Genomic DNA, 21134 nt, shown 5'->3' with positions numbered 1-21134 from the left:
CCTTTGCCATGTTTTCATTCCTCGATTATAGTTCTTTGATTAATTGTGCCAAGTACTGTGTCTCTTCTGATATTTTGATTTGTGTGTTTGGAATTGGGTTCTCCATATCGTCTGGTTTTATCATATGCATTAAGATTTTCTGTTGTTTTTGGCCTCTTGGCATTTGCTTTGCTTGATAGGGTTCTTTCAAGTTGTAAAAAAAAAAAGATACCAATCTAATTTTTCAGAAACACAAGTTGGTGGCGTACACTTTCTCTAACTAACCAGCAGATGGCGTCTGAGAGTCACCTATACCACTCAAGTCAGTTCTCTTCAACCTTGTCCCCGCGGTGTGTGGGGAAATGATTCTTGTGGGGTTCAGTTGGTGAACTCAGTTTGGGTGTGTTGCTGGAGCTGTCCACCCTGAATGTGGGGCATGTGTCCGGGTGGCTAGGGAGGCAGGTCAGCTTTAATATTCAAACCTCCCAGGTGTTCCCAGAGAGTCAAGGCTGTTGCAAGAGTCTAAGCCTTTATTTCAGTTCTGCTCCCAATCCTCTCTGACGCTGACCCGCAAACCACCGGCATTGACATAGTGTCCCTGGGTTTTCCGAGCGGGCCCCCTTTCTCAGCTGTGATCCTCCAGGACCTCTGCTGAGGGAAGGCTGTACTATGTCACAAGTGCACGCCATCCCTCAAGGGAAGCCCCGGGCCACTGGGCCGTGTAGGGGTGCTCTCAGCCTGATGCAAAGATGGCTGAACAGGGCATCTCCACACCCCCCTCCTCGCACAGTTCCTCCTTCACAGCTCAGGACTACTGGCACGGCTCTGGGCTGTGGGCACGGCCCCGGGCAGGAGTATCTCCAGCCCGTCAGGGAGCAACTGCAAGCAGTGGGGTTTCTTTCTCCTTCCAGCTCTCCCCTCTGCTCCCCTGGCCTTAAGGGAATCTGCAGCGGGCTATCCTCCACGCCAGGCACCGAAAGGCCAGCTCAGACTGCTCCTGCCGTGCTTCACTGCGCGGTTTCCACCATCGCAACTGCAGCCACTCCTGGGGTTTCCCCTTTTTTTTTTTTAAAAAAAAAAAGAACCAGTCTGTCTCCAAATGCCAACCCCTGGCTTCCCCACACCGCAGCACAGCTGCAGGTCTTTCAGCCGGCTTACTCGTTTCAGAATGCAGACTCCCGATTTCACCAAGTGTACGGCCCCTGTGGTTCTAGCAGACCTTGTCCAGCTGGTGCATCACTGAAACCAGTATTCTGGGTCACCTTCTGGTTTTTATCTAGTATTTTCCACGGAGGTGTTATTTTGCCCTGTCTCACCTAGCCACCATCTTAGGTTCTCCCACCATGCTGTTTTGAACACTGTGGCTTAATAGTAGGCTCTAAGGTCAGGAAGTTTAAGTCCACCCACTTTGTTCTTTTTTTTAAGAATACTTTTGGCAATTTGTGGCCCCTTTCCCTTCCAAACAAATTTGATAACTAGCTTCTCCAAGGCTGCATAGTAGGCTGTTGGAATTTTGATTGGAATTTCTTTGAATCTGTAGATCAGTTTGGGTAGAATTGACATTTAATGATGTTTAGCTTTCCTATCCATGAACACTGAATATCTTTCTGCTGAAATAGTTCCCCTATGATTTCTTATAGTAATGCTTTGTAATTTTCTGTGGAGAGGTCTTTTACATCCTCAGTTAAGTTTATTCCTAGGTACTTGATCTTTTTAGTTGCTATTGTGAATAGATTTTTTTTCTTGATTGTCTCTTCAGTTAGGTCTCTGCTAGTGGATAGGAACATTACTGACTTAGGTGCATTAATCTTGTATCTTGCTGCTCTGCTGAATTTGTTTATTAGCTCAAGTAGCTATGTTGTCAATTTCTCAAGATTTTACAAGTATATGATCATATCATCAGCAAATAATGACAATTATACTTCTTCCTTCCCAATATGGGTACTGTTTATTTCTCTGTCTTGGCATATTGCTCTGAGTAGAACTAGCACAATGTTGAATAATCATGGTGACAGTGGGCATCCTTGTCTCATTCCTGATCTTAGAGGGAAGGCTTTCACTTTCTTACTGTTGAGTACTATGCTGGCTGTGGGTTTTTCATATATGCTCTTTATCAAATTGAGGAAGTTTCCTTCAGTTCCTACTGTTTGAAGTGTTTTTATCAAAAAGGGATAGTGAATGTCAACAAAGTTTTTTTAGTGTCTATCAAGATAATCATTTGATTTTTCCCTTTCGATTTGTTAATTTGTTGTATTACATTGATTTTCTTAGGTTGAACCACCCTTGCATGCCAGGTATGAACCCCACTTGGTCATGGTGTATAATTCTTTTAATGTGCCTTTGCATTTGATTTGCCAGTATTTTGTTGAGAATTTTTGCATCTATATTCATTATGGCGATAGACCTTTAGTTTTCCTTTCTTGTAATATATTTACCTGGTTTTAGTATTTGAGTGATATTAGGTTCATAAAATGAGTTACTTACTGTTCCTTTTCCTTCAATTCCTTGAAAAAATTTGAACAGAAATGGTGACAATTCATTTTGGAACGTTTAGTAAAATTCCCCTGTGTAGCCATTTGGCCATGGGTTTTTATTTGTAGGCAGATTTTTGATGACTGATTGGGTCTGTTTGCTTGAGATTGGTTTGTTGAGGTCTTCTATTTCTTCTCAGGTCAGTCTGGATTGTTCCTGTATTTTTAGGAAATTGTCCATTTCCTCTAGGTTGTCTAGTTTGTTGGCATATGGTTGTTCATAGTATCCTCTTCCGATTTTTTTTTTAAATTTCTTTGGGATCCAGAGAATGACCTTGCTCTCATTTCTGATTTTGTTTATTTGGGTCTTCTCTTTTTTAAACTTTGTCAGTCTAGCTAAGGGTTTGTCAATCTCATCGATCTTCTCAAAGATCAACTTTTGGTTTTATTTATTCTCTCTATTGCTTTATTGTTCTCCAGATCACTTATTTCTGCTTTAATTTTTGTTATTTCTTTTCTTCTATTTGCTTTAGGGTTAATTTGCTGGTAATTCTCTAGCTTCTTCCATTGTTCAGTTAGGTCTTTTGTTTTAGCTTTGTTCCTTTTTGATGTATGCATTTAGAGCTATAAATTTCCCTCTCAACACCACCTTTCCTGCATCCCATAGGATTTGATTTGTTCTGTTCTTGTTTTCATTAGTCTCTAGATTTTTACCAATTTCTCTTGCTATTTACCCTTTGATGCTCTGGTTGTTTAGGAGTGTGTTGTTTAACCTCCATTTATTTGTGAAAGATCTGGTTCTTTCATGGTTATTGATTTCTATTTGCATTCTGTTAGGTTCAGCAAATGTGCTTTAAATAATTTCAGTCTTTTAAAATTTATTTAGACTTGTTTTGTATCCAAGCATATGATCTTTCCTGTAAAATGTTCCATGAGCATTAGAGAAGAATCCATATCATGATAATTTGGGATGTAACAATCTGTATATATCTGTTAAGTCTAATTCATTTATCACATTGTTTAGGTTCTCAATTTCCTTATTGATCCTCTGTCCAGTTGTTCTATCTATTGAAAAGCATGGTGATTGAAGTCTCCCACTATTATTGCAGAATGGCCTATTGCTTCCTTCAATTTAGCCAATGTTTGTCTCATGTACTTTGAAGTTCCTTGATTGGGTGCATAAACATTTATGATTGTTATTCCTTCTTGGTGAACTGCCCCCTTTATTAATAAATAGTGTCATTCTTGTCTTTTATGACATCCTTGCATTTAACACTTATTTTGTCTTATATTAGTACAGGCACCCCTGCTTTGTTTTGGTTGCAGCTTGCATGGAATATTTTTTTCCATCCTTTCACTTTCAGTCTCTTTGTGTTGCAGAGTCTGAGATGAGTCTCTTGTAAACAGCATGTTGATGGGTCATATTTTTTAATCCATTCTACTTGTCTGTGTCTTTTAATTGGGGAGTTTGTTCCATTCACATTCAAAGTTATTACTATGAAGGCATTTCTTGAATGAGCTATCTTATCCTATGGTCTTTAATTTTCAAATCTGTTTTTTCCCCATCTCTCTCTATTTTTCCTTTAAGTTACCCTTTTTAAAAGTCTTCAGTTCTGTGTGCTGCTCCAAACGTCTCTCTCCTTTCTTTTTCTCTCAGCCAGGCAAGCTCTCTTTAGTATTTATTACAGGGCAGCTCTCTTGGTAACAAATTCTCTCAGCATTTGTTTGTGAAAGTTTTACCCTCTCCCTCAATTTTGAAGGAGAGCTTTACTGGATAAAGAATTCTTAGCTGACATTTTTTTTTTCTCTTTTAGAATCATAAATATGTCATACCACTGCCTTCTCGCCTCTGTGGTATGCATTGAATAGTCAGTACTTAATCTTATGTGGTTTCTGTTATAAGTGGTGAATCACTTTTCTCTTGCTGCTTTCAGGGCTTTTTCCTTCTCTTCAGCATTTGATAGTCTGATTAGTATGTGTCTTGGAGTAGGTATATTTGGATTTATTCCATTTGAAGTTCATTGGGCTTCTTTGATTTCCATATTTATGTTGTTTAGTACAGTTGGGAAAATTTCCCCAACTATGTCCCCAAATACTTTTTTTTTTTTTTTTTTTAGGTTGGTATTATAACATTTATTAAAATAATGCTATGGGTTAATAGAAACAGCAAAGAACCAAAGAATTAAAATGCAAGCTATGTAAAATCCCAACTAAAACCCAAAAGTGTCTAATGTATTCATTCATTAGCTAACTAAAAGCCCAAGAAAGACAAGACACCCGATATAATAAAGTACTGCAAAACAATTGGCAATTTTCGGTTATCAAAAGTGTGGATTTTGCATTTTGTATCCTTTTCTCAATCAAGAAAAAAATTCTTTTTGAATGTTATATAACATACATATAAAACAAGATAGAAAAATACATTATAAACTTGTAACAATGGCTGTAAATACATTATCTTACATGTTTCTCATAGGCAATAGGTTGGTTATGGTACAGACACAGCATGAAACTACTAAGATAATAAAGAATAGACAAAAATACATGTCAACTGTACGGTAACATACAAGCGACACTCCCATCTACCCACTCTAAAAAAAAAAAAAATTACATAATACTGTCAGAAAAAATTCTTAAAAACTACATATTTTAATAAGAAATAAATTCAATAAAGAATAATACTGAGAATCAAGGCATTCAGAGATTTCAAAAGTCATGCTTTTTTTTTTCAGTTGATCCAAAATTTTGTCAACTAAGTTTTCAAAAGTTTGTTCAGAGCCAACATTACCCATAAATGTCACACATTTATTTCATATATTTACTTTCTTCCCAATAAAAGACCTTTGATAAACATCTAAAATGTCCAGGTATAATATAGTTGAGATGAAACTGGATCAAATACTGGTATTGTTTTTAACAACTATCACCTCAATGTTTGAGTGTCGCAAATTTATTCAACCAACCAAACAAAATAAAAATCAAAATGGCACGGCATATATTGTAAATAAATCAAAACAACTGTATGTGTAACAGAAAGACAAAGCAGTGGCACATTACACCAAAGCTAGCAGAATACAAAACAATGAATGTCTATTGCATAGTAAATAAACTGAAAACTGTTTCCGAGTGAGACAAGATGATGAATGGGGTCACCACGTAGGTGCTTACTGAGCTTACTGCTGACCTGTGACTGTGACACCAGGAAGGGATGTTAAGAGGGAATGAGCTGATAAGTTGATAATCCACTGTCACTTGATATTTGCCATGTCTGGTACCGAGCAGTTAATGATTATTTACTCAAGAGTTTAGATGTAGGCTTCGTGCACAAATTGCTTCAACTACAAAACTGTCTGAACTTCATGAGAAACTGGAAGCTTAAACTGAAATGTAGCTGAGACTTTATATGCAAAGTGATGTTAGTTTTCACATTCTTTTAAAATTAAAAAAGAAAAAGGTGGTGTGTGTGTATGTATGTATAGGGTTTTTTATTTATTTATTTATTTATTTATTTATTTTTTACTAAAACCAGCAAAGAGATGGACTATACAAGTTATCTGGTATGGTAGAAAGAAATCTGATTAAATTTTTGGGTGTTTTAAAAACATTGTTTTTCAAAATGAAAATCATAAAGATTCATTTTTTTGTGAAAAAGTTTGCTATAGTCTATTATCTCTAATTAGTAAGAAAAATTCAACACACCCTCCTTCTCCAAATAAAATAAAGCTCTAATATTGCCTATAAACTGATGTTTAGAATCGCACATAATTCTTAGCTCAGAATCCTTTGGGCTTGCTTACGTTGAAGACTGCAATAACCAAAAATACTCAATTATGATTTTAAAAGAAGGATGTTTTAAAAACTTCCTAGTCAGGCATTAGAAAAGTTATCAAATTTTTTCACAGTATCAGATTTGGCAAATTTGCATCAAGGTAACGTGGCAAAAATCGTATGATTCCAACCATCAAACTCATTTGTCTCCCCTCCTATCTTCTTTTCACATACTGGGCGACTGAGTAACGTGCATTAACTTGTATTCTGAGGGAGGAGCTAATCTTAGAGACACTTGACTAAATGACCATGAAGGAAAATAAGGCACTTTCTTTTCTTTAGACTTATTCCAATACTTAAAAAATAAAAAAGAAAGACAAAAAGGCTCTTTTGGTCTTTTGTTTCTTGACAACCACCAGAAAAAATCATTTAATGAAATAAAGGGTTTCTTTGTTCTTTTTTCTTTTTTTTTATAACACTTGAAAGTATAAAATGCTACATTTCCAAAAATATATATATTTTTTTCTGCACCAGCACCCTTGTATAGTAAAAGTATCTACTTTTTGTTCATTTGTTTCAATGCACTACACTTTATCTACAATTTCATTACATGTATACAGCAAATAGGCAAGCATGGCTTTTACATCCTTAATGATTTTTTTTTTCTATACAGGGAGGTTTAAAAAAATTTGAACAGTTTGCCCAGTAATGTGATACATAATGCATGTACCTTGTTCTCATATATTTTTTAAGGAGGTGTAAAATAAAAGTTCAGTAATTTTAACTCAGTATTTATTTTCTTAAAAAATAGTGTTGCAGTTTTGTTCTTTGAATTACTTTTCAAAATTCCTTGTTAATTTTTTCTCTCATGGCACACTTTCTCCTAATACTTCAAATTTTGGCAGGCAATATAAAAGGCTGCAACTTCTGCCCTTTGAGGGCACTGTAGTGACTAAACAGCATATCAAATTTTGAATACTTGTTGAAATCACTTCACCAATGACATCCCTGACCAAAGGTTCATGCATGATGCATCATCACACAGTACATTCAGAGAGAGCTGTGACTTCGCTACGAGAAGAAAGATTCCTAGAAGTCTCTCACAGTAACTGCCTCTGTCACTGAGTAGTTAAGGGCCATCTGCCTCCCCTTCTTACTGTTCGCTTAGGGTGGGAAATTAAAAGATGATCAGTGCTGTGGGATGGATTGGGCCTTATTGCTTTACTACTATTCAGTGCAGGTTCTAGAACTACTTTCACCCAAACAGGAAAAAAAGCTGAGTTGGAGGACAACAATTTCTTTGTCTTTTGTTTGGTTAGATGGTAAGACGAACGGACAAGTGCCTCAGCTCGCTGCACTGATGACAGGCAAGCAAAGGCGATTACCAGTTAACTGATCAGCAGGCAGGCATGGTCAGGTCATCATTGGGTGAAGAGTTCAGAGGTCAGAAGGTCATAGGTTAGTTGCCGGTGGCGGCTCGGTCTGCGGTCACAATCCTTTGGTAAGGATGGACACGCATATCGTGCCTTCGAACTTTAGTAGCCACCGCACCTAATACACCACTAGGTTCAATAGGATACTCAAGGATTGATGTAGCTGGTGCCAATGTGTAGGGGTATTCATAGGGTGTGTAAATTAAACCAGCCTCAGGTCCTGGAGGAACTATTGCAGCAGTTGGGTGAGGAGTTCCATTTGGCATGACAGCGGTCTGTATTTGTCTGATCAAAGGCATTATGGTAGGGCCAGCTGGCGTAGGTGTACGCAGGGCAGCTGGTGGGAGAACAGGCGCAGGCCCAGTAATAATCCTTGGGGCAGCCTGGGCTGTTGCTGCAAGAGAAAAGGCAAGGGCTGGTGATTTAATGTTGGCGTCTCTGTAGGTGCCATTCAGAATCGCCAGTTCCATCAGCTGCATCTTCTTAAGGCTGTCTTCTCCTTCTGCTGCAGGTACCAGTAACTTCTTCACTTCTTCAACAGCCCTCTTCAGTTTGATTTCTGCTCTGTTCTGAGCATCTTCCACAGTGATTAGTACATGTAAATCTTCATTTAGATGCTCCCAATTGGGCTTGCCTCTATTTTGTTCCTCCTTCTTTTTATCCCTCATTGAGCCTTTGCCTCGGACCATTATCTTACATCCTGTTTCTGCTTCAAGCTGTTTAGCTGTAAGTCCTCTAGGTCCAAGGATTCTCCCAACAAAATTAAAATCTGGGTATTCTTTTACAGGCACATAAAGTTTCTCTTGTAACTGAACAATAGGTCCCACAGCATCAGGCAATTCTGCACTTCTTTTCTCTGTACTGCCATTTAATGTGTCATTGTACATGTCTTTCCGTACTCTGCTAATTTCTTCGTCCAGCAGCCTCTCAAGGTGGTTGAAGATCCCGCAGAAGTTGGGCAGGCTGCTCATGAGCTTCTTGTCGTTCATCAGCTGCATCAGGTAATCAGGGGTGGGCTTCGGCTTCTCCTTGGTTTCCATTTCCCCGACCATATTCCAAGCCCGCAGCTCGCCGCGCCCGCCGCCGGGAGCAGGCGCAGGAACCCCGACCAGCGCGCCCCCCAGCCCCCGCAGGCACTTTGCCCTCCCGCGGCGCCCAACGTGGTCCGGGCCCGGCGTGGCCCGTCCGCTCGCGAGGGCCGGCGGGCGGGGGGCGGAAGGCGAGTCTCCGCGGGCCCTGTGCGGGTGCGGGCAGGGGAGCCGCGGCTGGAGCCGCCGGCCGCGCTCTCCGCTGGTCGCCCCGCTCCGCGCCCGCCGCCTCTGCCGCCGGCTCGGGCTCTCTGGGGCTGCTCCCCGCCGCTGCCGCCTCAGCCGCTGCCGCCGCGCACTCCCAAATACTCTTCATAACCCTTTACTATTCTCCTTGCGGGACATCAGTGATTCTTACATTTGCATGCTTCATGTTGTACTCTATTGTATTGTTATCCATTTCAATTTTTTTTTAATTTTTTCACCATTATTTCTTTTGTGCATTTGCATTCAATTGACTTGTCCTATAATTCACTTATTCATTCATTTGCCAAATCAAATCTGCTGTTGTGTGTCGCTATTATATTTTTAATTTGATGTACAGTACCCTTTATTTCCATAACGTGCTATTTTTTTATTTCCTCTTTCAAATTATTCTTTATGCTCTTCTGTAGTCTTCTTGATGTCCTTTATGTCTTTAGCCAACCCATCGAAGTTGTTTTGGAAATTTGTATGTACTTCTAAGATTAATTGATCCACATTCTGTATCTCCACCAGCTGTTTAATTTGGTTATTGGCTTGTCCATGTCTTCGGTCTACATATGTTTTGTAATTTTTTTGTTGGCTTTAGGGCATTTGCTTATCCTGATAAGGTTATTTTGAGGTATGCAGGATTATTTGAACATTTGTATATAATTAGGCAGAGCTACAGCTTGCTGGAGTATACTTTCCCTGTCTTCCCAGCAGATGGCTCCCTGGAGCCACTGCTTACTCTCAAGCTAGCTTTCCACCAACCTTGCTGTGCACTGTGTGGGGACCAAACCAGGTGAAATCCAATCAGCACACCAGTTCTCCATGTAAACTGGGGACTGCCAGCCCAGGGGTTAGGGGGTATGGCCTGTGAAACTCGGCAAGGAGTCCACTTAAGGGTGCAGTTAGTCTGGTCATCATGGACCTCCTAGTGGACCACTCTTGTACTGCAGGGCTGCATGTCTCATGCTTGAGCTCAAATGTGCCCCAGAATCTGTTTGCCACCCACCCATGAGCCTCTGGGGTTGGGCAAGGGCTCCTGGGGCTTCCGTGCATGGCCCTCTCCTCTCCCTGTCTCTTGCCCATGCACACCATGGGCTTCCATGGAGGAAGAGTAAATGTAGTCACCGCCAGTCTGCTGAATCCCAAGTTCCCTCAGAGGAGCTCCTGGTTGCAGGGCTGTGAAAAGTTATCTTCCCAGCCAATGGCTGAAAAGGGTGCATAGAGTGTGGAAAGCTGCTCCCTCCTGTGTTTGGCATCCAGCCTCAGCTGCCAGTCCCTGGCGGTGGTCCCAGTTGAACACACTGACCCCATCCTTTCAGGTGCAGTCTCTCTGCCTCTCCATCCATGTCCTCACTATGCATTGTAGAGTTTCCTCTCCAGCTGGTTGTACCCTGGAACCACTGTTCTGTATACCTTCTGCCCATCCTCTAGTCTGTTTCATGGAGAAGTTTGCTTTGCTTCTTCTGTTCTGCTGTCTTTCCAGAAGTCCCCTATTAAGATTTTGTTTGTGGCCTACTGTTCCGGTTTGCTAATGCTGCCATTTTGCAAAACACCAGAAATGGATTGGATTTTATAAAGGGTGTTTATTTGGTTACAAAGTTACACTCTTAAGGCCATAAAGTGTCCGAGGTAAGGCATCAACAATAGTGTACCTTCACTGGAGGATGGCCCATGGCATCCGGAAAACCTCTGTTAGCTTGGAAGGCATGTGGCTGGCAACCACTTGCTCCCAGGTTGTGTTTCAAAATGGCGTTCTCCAAAATGTTGCACTTAGGGCATTTTGTCCTCTCTTAGCTGCAGTTCCTCATCAAAATGTCACTCTCAGTTGCTCTTAGGTCCTTCTGTCTGTGAAATCCTTTATATGACTCCAGTGATCTAATTAACACCCACCCTGAATGGGCAAGGTAACACCTCCATGGAAATTATCCAATCATTTCACTCACAGTTGATTGAGTCACATTTCCATGAAAACACTCAAAGAATTCCAATCTAATCAACACTAATACATCTGCCCCTACAAGATGGCATCAAAGATAATGGTGTTTTGGGGGACATAATACATCCAAACTGGCACACATACCGTATGGTGTATCCTAGAAAATGTTTCATATGCACTTGAGAAAAATATGTATTGGGCTATTGTAGGGTGGAGTGTTCTGTATGTGTCCATTAGGTCTATTTGGTTAATAGTGTTTTTCAAGTCCTCTATTTCCTTATTGATCTTCTGTTTAGGTGTTGTATCAGTTGCTGAAAGTGGTGTATTGACGTCTCCAACTATTATTGTAGAACTATCCATTCTGCATTCAATTCTGTCAATTTTTGCTTCATATTTTTGGACTTTGTTGTGTGGTACATATATATTTATAATCATCTGTTTTTGCTGGACTGAAACTTTTATTAAAATAGAATATCCTTGTCTCTTGTAATCATTTCTGACTTACAGTCTACTTTGCCTAACAATTCTATAGCCACTGCAGCTCTCTTTTCATTGCTGCTTGCATGGAATATCTTTATCCACCCTTTTATTTTCAACTCTTTGTCTTTGTACCTAAAGTGAATTTTCTTGTAGACACAGAGAAGGTTTAAGAAATTTTAGGTAAGGCCAAGAGATGGATGTGAAGCTCTGAAACTTACCTTGAACTTTTTGAGATATGTTGTGCCCCACCGAATAAGTAGCAGGACTCACCTTGAAAGAAGAACTAGGGAAAGACCAAGCTGGGACTGCCCCAAACTTCCCTATAAGGAGACCAGCTGAGATTCTAAAGAAAGAGGCTTCTGAGATGTTACAGGAATGGATTTCTGTTCCGGCCCACAGAGGCTGGTCCAGAGAGACCAAAGGAAAATCCCTGAACAGAGCAAGACATAAACTTCATTATAGGAACTTAATTACAGGAGTGAAGCAAGAAGTCATTCAGTCTGCTCTGACGGTGGTCAATTCAGAGCTCAGTTTGAAAGTACAGCGCAGTTAAGCACATCTGGTTTCTTTGAAGAAGCAGGAGTCAGAAGGCCCAGTTATAGGGGCCCAAAACAAAGACATTCCCACAAGTATGAGATAAAGGGGTCTTGTAACATTTAGAATAGCTGCAGACTAGGAAGGGAGTAACAATCGTGGTTCCCGGAACTGGTAGACCTTGGAAAAGTTTAGTTAATTCAGGAGGGAGAAGTGACTCTCTGCACACTGCCTCCCACTGAGGGAGGCTGATTACATTTTGATTCACTGCTCTGGGTCATGCAGGCTGATGTGTGATTAAGTTTCATAGAATTTTAGGGAAATGTCCAGGCTCTGGGCTCCTACAATGTCTGAGGAGGAGACAAGGGTGAGGTGAATCCCCATAAGGTGGGAAATGATCCACCCCCCTGGCAAGCCCTTACAATTTCACATGTCCCCTTTTCCACAACAGTCCCTGGGCCATGGGTGGGGTGGGGATATAACTTATAAAATGGTTTTCCTCACTTTTAAGGAGGCTTGGAGACAGCACCTGCACTAACAATACAGACAAGTACATAGAATAAGTCTAATTACCACAAAAGCTAGAGGCTCATCAGTCGTGTTTTCCAACAGCCCCTCCACCCTGTGAAACAGGCCTTCATTTGCGATCACCATGAGCCATTGCCCATTTAATCAATGAGTTGCAATTCTTTTTGGAAGAGAGCTAGGGACTTATCTACTTCAGCTTCTTTATCCTGGAATGTAGACACAGCACTCAGTTTTTAATAAGCTGCATGATCCCCATTTTGCTGCAATGAGAATATCCAGGACTGCGGTTTTGTAGCACCATCTTGCACATAGCTGCATTTTCCTGATTTATTGCAGAGATACTGTACTCAGTATCATTTAGGACCATGGTTAAAATCTTTCAGAAAGTTTCTATCTAGAGCATGATGTCAGTATAACCACCTTAGGGAAAGAATCAGAGATCAAATAACTCCACCAAGAAAATACAGACATGCACAACCTCGCTTTCCATATAGGTTCATTTACGGGTACTGGGATTGTGTGTGATATCCTAGACACAATCCAGGGGAAGCCAAGGGTTCCTCTTCCTATCCACCTGGGGGTCACGTGATTGTGCTGCATAGCCACTGTGTGCTGATAGGGGAACTCCAATACATATATACTGGGAGATCGGCCCCAGTCAGTAGTGAACTGGTCAGTGCTGTTAGGGTAACGGTATGGGAGCATTTTTCAGGAGATGGAGCGAAGATATCTACTATTAACAGGTTTGTGGTGTTTTGTATGACTTTTGTTCCCAACCCAGGGAGGCAGTCATGATAGTATCCCTGTGGTAGGATTTAGCCAAATAAACCCTTCCCATAATTGGTTATAGGACCCCCACTGATGGAAGGTTGTATTCTTTGGGGCATTACGTGTCTTCCCAATGGCTTCTCTTTCTGAAGCTTTGCTGGAAAAGGTTAGGTTGTGCCCCAGGGTGTTTAGCTCCACCCCCATGAATGAGTGATATCAGCCTGTGATGACAATGGTGTTCAAGGTTGACATTGCCCTGTATTGCTCATCCCACCACGGGAGGAGCCGCCACCTCTAGGTTAATAGTGTTAACAGTAATCCAGTGTACCGTCACCAAAGCTGTGCCCTTCGGGACTGGACACTTGCCTGCCCATTGCCACCGTGTCTCTCTAGGTCCTCCCTCTTCCAGGACTGTTGGGGTTAGCTCTAGAGTGGCAGGAGCTGAGGTGCTAAGGAGAGGGGTTAGGAGTCTTATCCCATTTCAGATGGCATTGAGCTCGGGGCTCCAGGCCTCCTCTATTTCCACACTTGCACGGCTTGTGCAAGGGCTAACACTGCTAGGATCCTATTAAAGGCTGGCCTACCTCCCTTTGGGTGCTTCTTTAAGTCTTCTGAGGGACTCTGGTAGGACTACTGTCTTCCTTTTAAAGATGTCTGCCCACTGAGGTGTCTGTTTTGTTCCTTTAATAGGCCATTTTTCCTTTCTGTCAAGCCAGCTCCTTGAGGGTTATAAGGCAAATGAAACTGCCGTGCTATCTCCTCCTTTTGTGGCCAGTCTTATATTAGGGTGCCAGTGAAGTGGGGGCCTTAGTCACTAGAAATGACACTGGGTGTGCCATAAGTTCTTTATAGACAGCAGTTCTCTAATAGTGGATGTTTGGTTGTCTCGTCTTTAGGGAAATGCTTGCATGAAACCACTAACAGCGTCTACACAGGTAAGTACATAGTGATACCCTCGGCACCTCAGAAGAGGCTCTCTATAGTCCACCTGCCAGATGTCTAAAGCTTTAGTGCCTCTTGTTATATGGCCAGACACCCCAGACAGAGATTTGGTCGTACCTGGCTGCACGTAGGGAGTCCCGGTAGACTCTCTCAATGTCCTCTCCGGAGACAGGCAGAGCAGCCGTTTGTATGAGCCTCCAGGTGGTGTGAATACCCGTGCCTCCCTTCCCAGCGTATTCAGTGGCTATGTCCGTCTTCTCAGTCATTTCCACAGCCTGGGTCTTTCCTAAGTTATCTGCTTCTTTGTTTCCTGGGAGGGAGGTTGGCTGATAGGTAGCCACATGGAAGACGATAACTTCTGTCCCTGGGTGTTGTAGGCAGTCCCAGATATCTTGCCATAGTTCAGCTCCCCACAAGGTAAGCCCATTTATAAGCCATTTATCAGCTTCCCATTGGGCAATTCATATTGTTTACCCTTGTCTGTGGGGCACTCTAGTGTACATTATTCCAGCTCCGGCCCCTTCCAGTATTTCAGTAGGACGGCTTTGGTTTGCTTGCCAATTTTCTCTCATACCACTTTCACCTTTCAGCAGGTCCTGACACATGTGGCTGCCAGAAACCCTCTTTGCATTGGATCTTGCGGGAGGCGGTTTTCCTTTTCCCCACATTTCACTCTCCCACTTGGTATTCTGGGCCCTGGATTTTCCAGTATCCCTCCGTCTCTCCTATTTCAGAAAGGGCTTGTCGTACATCATACACAGGGATCCTGGAAAGAGGGCCTAAAATAGAGGAGGTTCTCCTTCCCACCAGACGATGCCACTTTTAGTAATTTATTCTTCACGTCTTCCATTAAAGAGACACTGTTGAGGCCCCACAAGAGTGGGGAATAAATGGTCATATGCATTGCTAGCTCTCTCAGCAGCATTTGTTTCTTCAGCAGTTTTCCAGGGGGCAGCAGCTCTGTTTGGGCATTATTCCCGCATTGATGTTTGATTCTTTGGCAGAGGGGACCTTTGAGCTCCCCACTGGTCTAATCTGTTTTACCTTATTCTGTATAAGGGGACATGTGTGCAGATGCTTCCTGTCCGTCATGCTCTGAGCTGATTTCCTCAACCAACTCATTGGACTCACTCTCGCTTTTTAAAGGATTCCATGTCTTTACATCCCCATTGGGAGCCTTCGCTGTAGCCTGTACTTTCACTCTAGGGAGCTTTTCCCCACACCCTTTGGCATACCTGTGGGCCTAGACTCCCCTTCTTCTACCTTCTCCACCCTACAGTTACCAGAAAAGTTGCTGTTGACCTCATGTCTTGCTCCAACTGCTTCTCTTCTAGTTTACATACTCTGGCCTCAGCTGTTAACTGTGCTTCGGTAGCTAGTTTTACTGCAAACAACTGGGGCCATCCTACCCAAGCCACCAGCCACTTCCTCTCTTTGCTGGCTGAGTACAAATTTAGCCCTTCCAACAAGGCGGCAAGACCTGCCAGGGTTTGGGCAGTGTCAGCAAAACATCTTCTAAGAGACGTGCAACACAGGCCCACATACACCCTTGTGGCCAGCCCGGGGTTTCCAAGGTCAGAGGCTCTTTTCCCCAGCCCTTGTCTCTGGAATGCTGCTGAACCAGGAACAAGGCTTGCCCCAAAAGAAAAAGGGGAAGACCCAGCCAGGACTGCCCCAACCACCGTACAACAGGCCAGTTGAGATTCCAAAGAAAGAGGGACTAAATGCCAGGGTTATCATCAGTGCAAGAGCATTTATTAGAGCAACTTATAGAGAGCTGCAGCTACCTTATGACTGAATGCGAGATGGCAAGTTCACTCAAGTATGCCCATGCTTATGGCAACCGCTTGACAGATTATATGTTTCAGGAACAAAGGTGGCTAGGCGCTAGGGTTTTGGATATAAGTACTGGGAAAACATCTTGATATATCCTCTTTTTTCAAAACAAGATGTGTTCAGGGTGGGCTGTGCTCCAGGTTATAACGGCCAAAGCTTGGCATGTTTCCAGGGTCTTACAGGAAGAGATGTCTGAGGAGAAGAGCAAGGGCAAGATCAATCCTTGGTCAGGTAGAAGATGTTACATGTATCACACAAAATACCTTAAAACTAAAAAAAAAAAAGAAGTCCCTATGGTCATAGCCAAGTATCTGCTGTTAAAAATTGAGCTATGATGCTAGATGATAGAACAGTGCTACCTTTAAGGAAAGCATATGAGGTAGCCTTCTGGGGTGCCATAAATGTCTTGATCCAGATGTTGGATTGCATGGACCTATTCATCAAGCTGTAAATTATTTAATTTTTAGAAATTGATATGTACAGCTTAAAAGTACCTTTTATTTTTTCAACTCTACTTATAAAATGAATACTTAGACTAATAGTTGATATTGAAAATTCCTAATTACATATAAAGTAATTAATTTGAACTTTTTATACCATTGAGATCAAGTCCTATTTACATTGCTGGTTTTATGATATGATGGGCCAGATTTTAGTCTTTGAGGTAGCTACACTGAGGAAGATGGCCTGTGGGCATATGTTTTCATCTTGTGCTATCCTTTCTCATCTTCTCAAATGTCAAATACAATCTGTTCCTCCACTAACTAACAAACAAAAATAAACATCTCCTTAGTATCTGTAGTCAATACCGTGAACCTGAGAAACCATATTACAGCAGGGAGCTCAAACTATTCCTTCGGAGTAAGTTTTTCCATTTTGTTTCAAACCAGCTTCATACAAAAGTTATTCCAGAAAGCTCTTTCTCATGCTGAGAATACCCTGAAGCTTTCATCAGATGATTTTTAATTTCCTTACTGAGGAATATTCCTTACATTCATAAGAAAAAGGATACAATAATTTTACCCTGTAACTAAAACTACAATTAATAAGAGTCTAACCATAATAAGATTAACATATGGCAGAAGAAACCTCTTGGGTTTAAAAATAGCTTTATTTAGCATTCCAAAACACAGAAACGTAAGAAAAACCTTACCTATTATAAACATAAAAATAGTTAAATACCATAATTTAATGTAAACCAAGTGTTTAAAAAATGTGAAATATAATAAAATACATGCTATTTACACAGAGCCAAGTTAAAGCTACCTCCACAGTTTTCTTATGAGGATCATCCATCTTGAAGTCATCATTGACAATGAAATACAGCACTTCTATTTATTTGTACTGGTCAATAGGGAAAAAAATCATTTTATTTAAACAGGTACACTTCATTGTGACATTCAGAGAAGGCAGGCAGAAAATGCCCTTTCTGGGATTCCAGACACAACCACTTCATGTGGAGGCTGTAAACCGTTCTGCTGGAAGACCACAGAGCCTATTCTTTCATTTAAGTGCAAACCAGTTGACTCAATTTAGTTACCGCTTAAGAAAAGTACTAAATATATTCTCCAAAAATAAACCTTTATTAAAAACAGTCAAAGGTGAATATAATATCAATTATGTAAGAAAAGACAAAAGCATAAAAAATATATATTGTTCCAAGAAGCCCCTTATTTATGATAAATGTGAAGAATCTGAGTTTATAAGGCCAGATAGGGTAGCTGAAGATTAAAAAACAAACCCAAACAAAATAAAAAAGAAATAAACCTAAATGAATGTTCTTGAAGAAAGTGGTGTTTTGTTTAGCCTGCCATTATCATGTGAAAGCCACCATGAGATCTATGACTGATACCAGTTATTAGTATAAAAAGCTGTCATCATTGATCAGTTTAAGCAGGTGGCTTTTGTTTCAAGGATCTACATTCATTGTTTTATACTGCAATTCAGGGATCTCTAAGAGGCATAATTAAATGCAGGATCAGGAGCTGAAAATGTGAAATAAAGTTGCAAGAATAGATACTAGTAGAAGATCCTGCTCCCTTTCCCTTGTCTAATCCCAGGTTCTCAAACTTTTCCACCTCTGGACCACCTTACACTCTTAAAATTTATTAGGGATCCAGACTCAAAAGAGCTTTTGTTTTTGTGGTTTATATCTATCAGTACTTACCATAACAAGAAACAAAAAAGATACTTTAGACATATTAGTTCACTTAAAAATAATAAACCCATTATATGCTAACATAATATTTGTATGAAAAAATGTATTTTTAAAAACAAAAAGGATTTGTGGAAAGAGTGGCATTGTTTTACATTTTTGTACTTTTTTGAGTAAGAGTGAAAAGGCTAATAATGTATTCATATTATTATGAAAATAATTTTGATCACACAGGCTCTTGGAAGAATGGATCCAAGGGCAACACTTGGAAAACTGCTGGTCTAATCTAAGGCCTGTCATAACCAAAAAAATAAAAGTCCACACAGAGGAGCCTTAATTTTCATTAAAAACAAACAAACAAAAATCCACACGTACACACATCACTGGGTCAATAACTCCTACCTTCAACTTTAAGAAGCCAAAAATCGTCACGTACTCACAGCCAAGTTCAAAATAATATTGCCATTTCTGCTCACATCATTAAGATATATTCATTTGTAGATCATAAAAGCTACAAAACCATTTTAGTTAAATGCACACACTTTAGTTCCTTCCCAAAATTGGCTTAATCCTGGTTGTCTTCTTTAATTTGGCACAGCATTGGTATCGACTAGAGAATGGCAGGGGTTTAACTAATAGCCCACACACTCAGATTAGGAACATGTTGGCCATTTATGGAGCAGCTGCTCTACTTCTATGTGACAGCTCTGATAAACTGCAGGAAAACGGAGGGAGAGAACTCTCCCTGAAGCATAGTAATAACACGATCACCTTACACTTAGCACTTCACAGTTTACAAAGTACTTTGACACAGTATCATCCTTTTAAAACCCCTGGAGAAGGGCAGGACAAATGATATTATTCCCATTTTAAGGTGAGGAATTTGAGGCTGAGACATGGGTCTTGCCCAAGGTAACATGGCAAGTATGTGGCAGAGCAGAATTAAGATTAAGGCCATCTGACTCCAGGTTCAGGAAGCCCCAGACACTCCTCCTCCTCCCTTTGGTTCCAAGCAGGATTTGGGAGGGTTGGTGGGGATGGAGATGGAGCCAGCAGGGAATGACCCACTGAAATTGGCATTCTCTCTGCTCATCAACCATTTTCTCCAACACTAAGGAGGCTGGGGAGTGGCAGAGATATTTCCTTGAACACACTTACTGAATTTTCCATCAGTGCACACAAAATGGACGCTCTTAGGAAGCCACAGTCTTAACTTTTCCTTTTGGACCCAGTTCATGTATGCAGTTCAATCACAACCAGTTCTCTCCATTCCAAGACAAAAATAAAATTCCTGCAGTTAGAAAGAAAATCTGATGAAAATACAAAATGAAATGGCAACAGTCATGAGAAGGGATATAAGTTGATTTTGCAATCTTCCTCCAACAATTGGAGACCAATTTAAAAGTGACAGTTCTTAATTGAATGGAAAATTGTCTCCTAATAATCTTGAGGCCAAGAATTCAACATATATAAAAACATTTAGAAAATAATTTCAAAATTTTCATTTTAATTCAACTCAGGTAGTTGAAGAGTCTGTGGTAGATGAGAGAATAGATAGCAAAGTAAAAGGTAATGAATCAGCTAGAAGAAAATAGTATTGCCACATGTGAGCAAAGGAGTAATCAGTATCTATTCCCTGTCACACATACACACACATATATATGAATATATATATGCACTTTAAAAGTTATTCTGCTGCCAGAGAATGTTCTCTACCCAAGATATTAATTCAAATCACGAGACATTCAGAGATGGTAAGCAAATATGGTATAATTTTCCATGGGTGGGAGGAGTGGTCAACCAAAAAAAAAATCCCTATTATAAAATTCACCAAATGCCATTAATGACCAATGATATTCTTGCTGCACACTGTAAGCAAGTTATTTATTTAGTGTTCTCTCTCTCTCTCTCAGGTGTTTCTAAAATCAACATTTACTACATGCACGATTTTACTTTAGAAGGTAGGTGGAGAATTAGGAGGTTAACAAAAGCCAGTAAGAATTAGAAAACATGCTAGGTCCATCTTATTTGCAAAATTTAACAGCATGTGACTGGCTATCTGTTACACAAATTGTTGGTGCCTTTTCCTCCAATTTTTATGAGTAATACTCTCTTCATAAGTGATCGAAATAGAAGTTCAAGACTTTTTAAGACAGTAGCCCATATACTGTGTTGATACCCACACATATATATATGTACATATGCATACACATACATATATATGTATACCTCCTTGCATCACATGAAGACCTCCACTAGTATGCTTTTTCTTTCTTCACATATATTCACTAGGAAAAATGAGCACAGATAATGATTTTATAGTAGGAAACAAAATTAAAGGAAATCAAAGTGTGAAGTGGTACATTGTAAGGTATAATAAAATAAGACAATGCACATTTATGTAGTGGTAAAGTGCTAGAAAATCCTTTCATTAGTATTTTAAAAACGATTAGAGTAGAAAGAAGTTTGCAGCTTCATTTGATGGTGGTGACCACAGGCACCATAGCAATGGCACTGGCTGAGTTGGAGTTGACGATGTCTTCATACTCTGGAGGTGGGTCTAAATGAGGGTCTGTTTCACTCCTCCTCATGTTCACCTGGCCAGTAGCCTCTTCATAGGTCGGTGGGGGGTCACAGTTGGACAGGCGTGTGGAGACAGAATCTGAGCGCCCAACCACATATTCCAAAAAGCCTGGAGACAACCCACTGCTATCAAACACTTCATCTGGTGGGGGAGGAGGAGTGCTAATATTCAGGTGCTGAGGGAAAGGAATGTGGCCCTCAGTCACTGTCTGTCTACGAGTTTTGTTCCTCAGGAAGCATCTCCAGATTAGAAAAATGACAAGGAGGATAATGAATAGCCCAAAGATCAATGGAAAGGTAAGGTAAAATTGAAACCAGTCACTTCCTCTGTTACTCTCTCCTTGGTGTGCTTTTGTATAGGTGCTCCAAAACTCCTTCTGAAAATATAAGACAAAATAAATTGAAATTAGTATAATCAAAAGATGGAAAATACAGATGAAA

At 40.7% G+C, this 21134-nt stretch overlaps 2 protein-coding genes across 6 annotated transcripts in view; both read right to left on the bottom strand.

Moving 5' to 3' along the window:
- Positions 1 to 7534: 7534 nt before the first annotated feature.
- Positions 7535 to 8723, bottom strand: LOC119522955 (protein quaking). Its single transcript, XM_037821696.1, has one exon. The coding sequence runs from the start codon at positions 8701 to 8703 to the stop codon at positions 7678 to 7680; it is 1026 nt and encodes a 341-aa protein (XP_037677624.1). The 5' UTR covers positions 8704 to 8723; the 3' UTR covers positions 7535 to 7677.
- Positions 8724 to 17053: 8330 nt separating this feature from the next.
- Positions 17054 to 21134, bottom strand: part of PRRG1 (proline rich and Gla domain 1) — a 157013-nt gene continuing 152932 nt past the window's right edge. For 4 of the 5 annotated variants that reach the window (XM_037822218.1, XM_037822220.1, XM_037822217.1 and 1 more), the window contains one exon: positions 17054 to 21070. In XM_037822218.1, coding sequence (XP_037678146.1) covers positions 20585 to 21070 — 486 coding nt within the window. In that variant the 3' untranslated portion in view covers positions 17054 to 20584. The remainder of the gene's footprint in view (positions 21071 to 21134) is intronic. The other variant, XR_005214624.1, reaches the window with a different exon arrangement.

This window comes from Choloepus didactylus, chromosome X (assembly GCF_015220235.1).
Source record: "Choloepus didactylus isolate mChoDid1 chromosome X, mChoDid1.pri, whole genome shotgun sequence".
Taxonomy (NCBI): Eukaryota; Metazoa; Chordata; class Mammalia; order Pilosa; family Megalonychidae; genus Choloepus; species Choloepus didactylus.
Note: the sequence above shows the minus strand (reverse complement) of the source record. Positions and strands in the feature narration are given on the sequence as shown.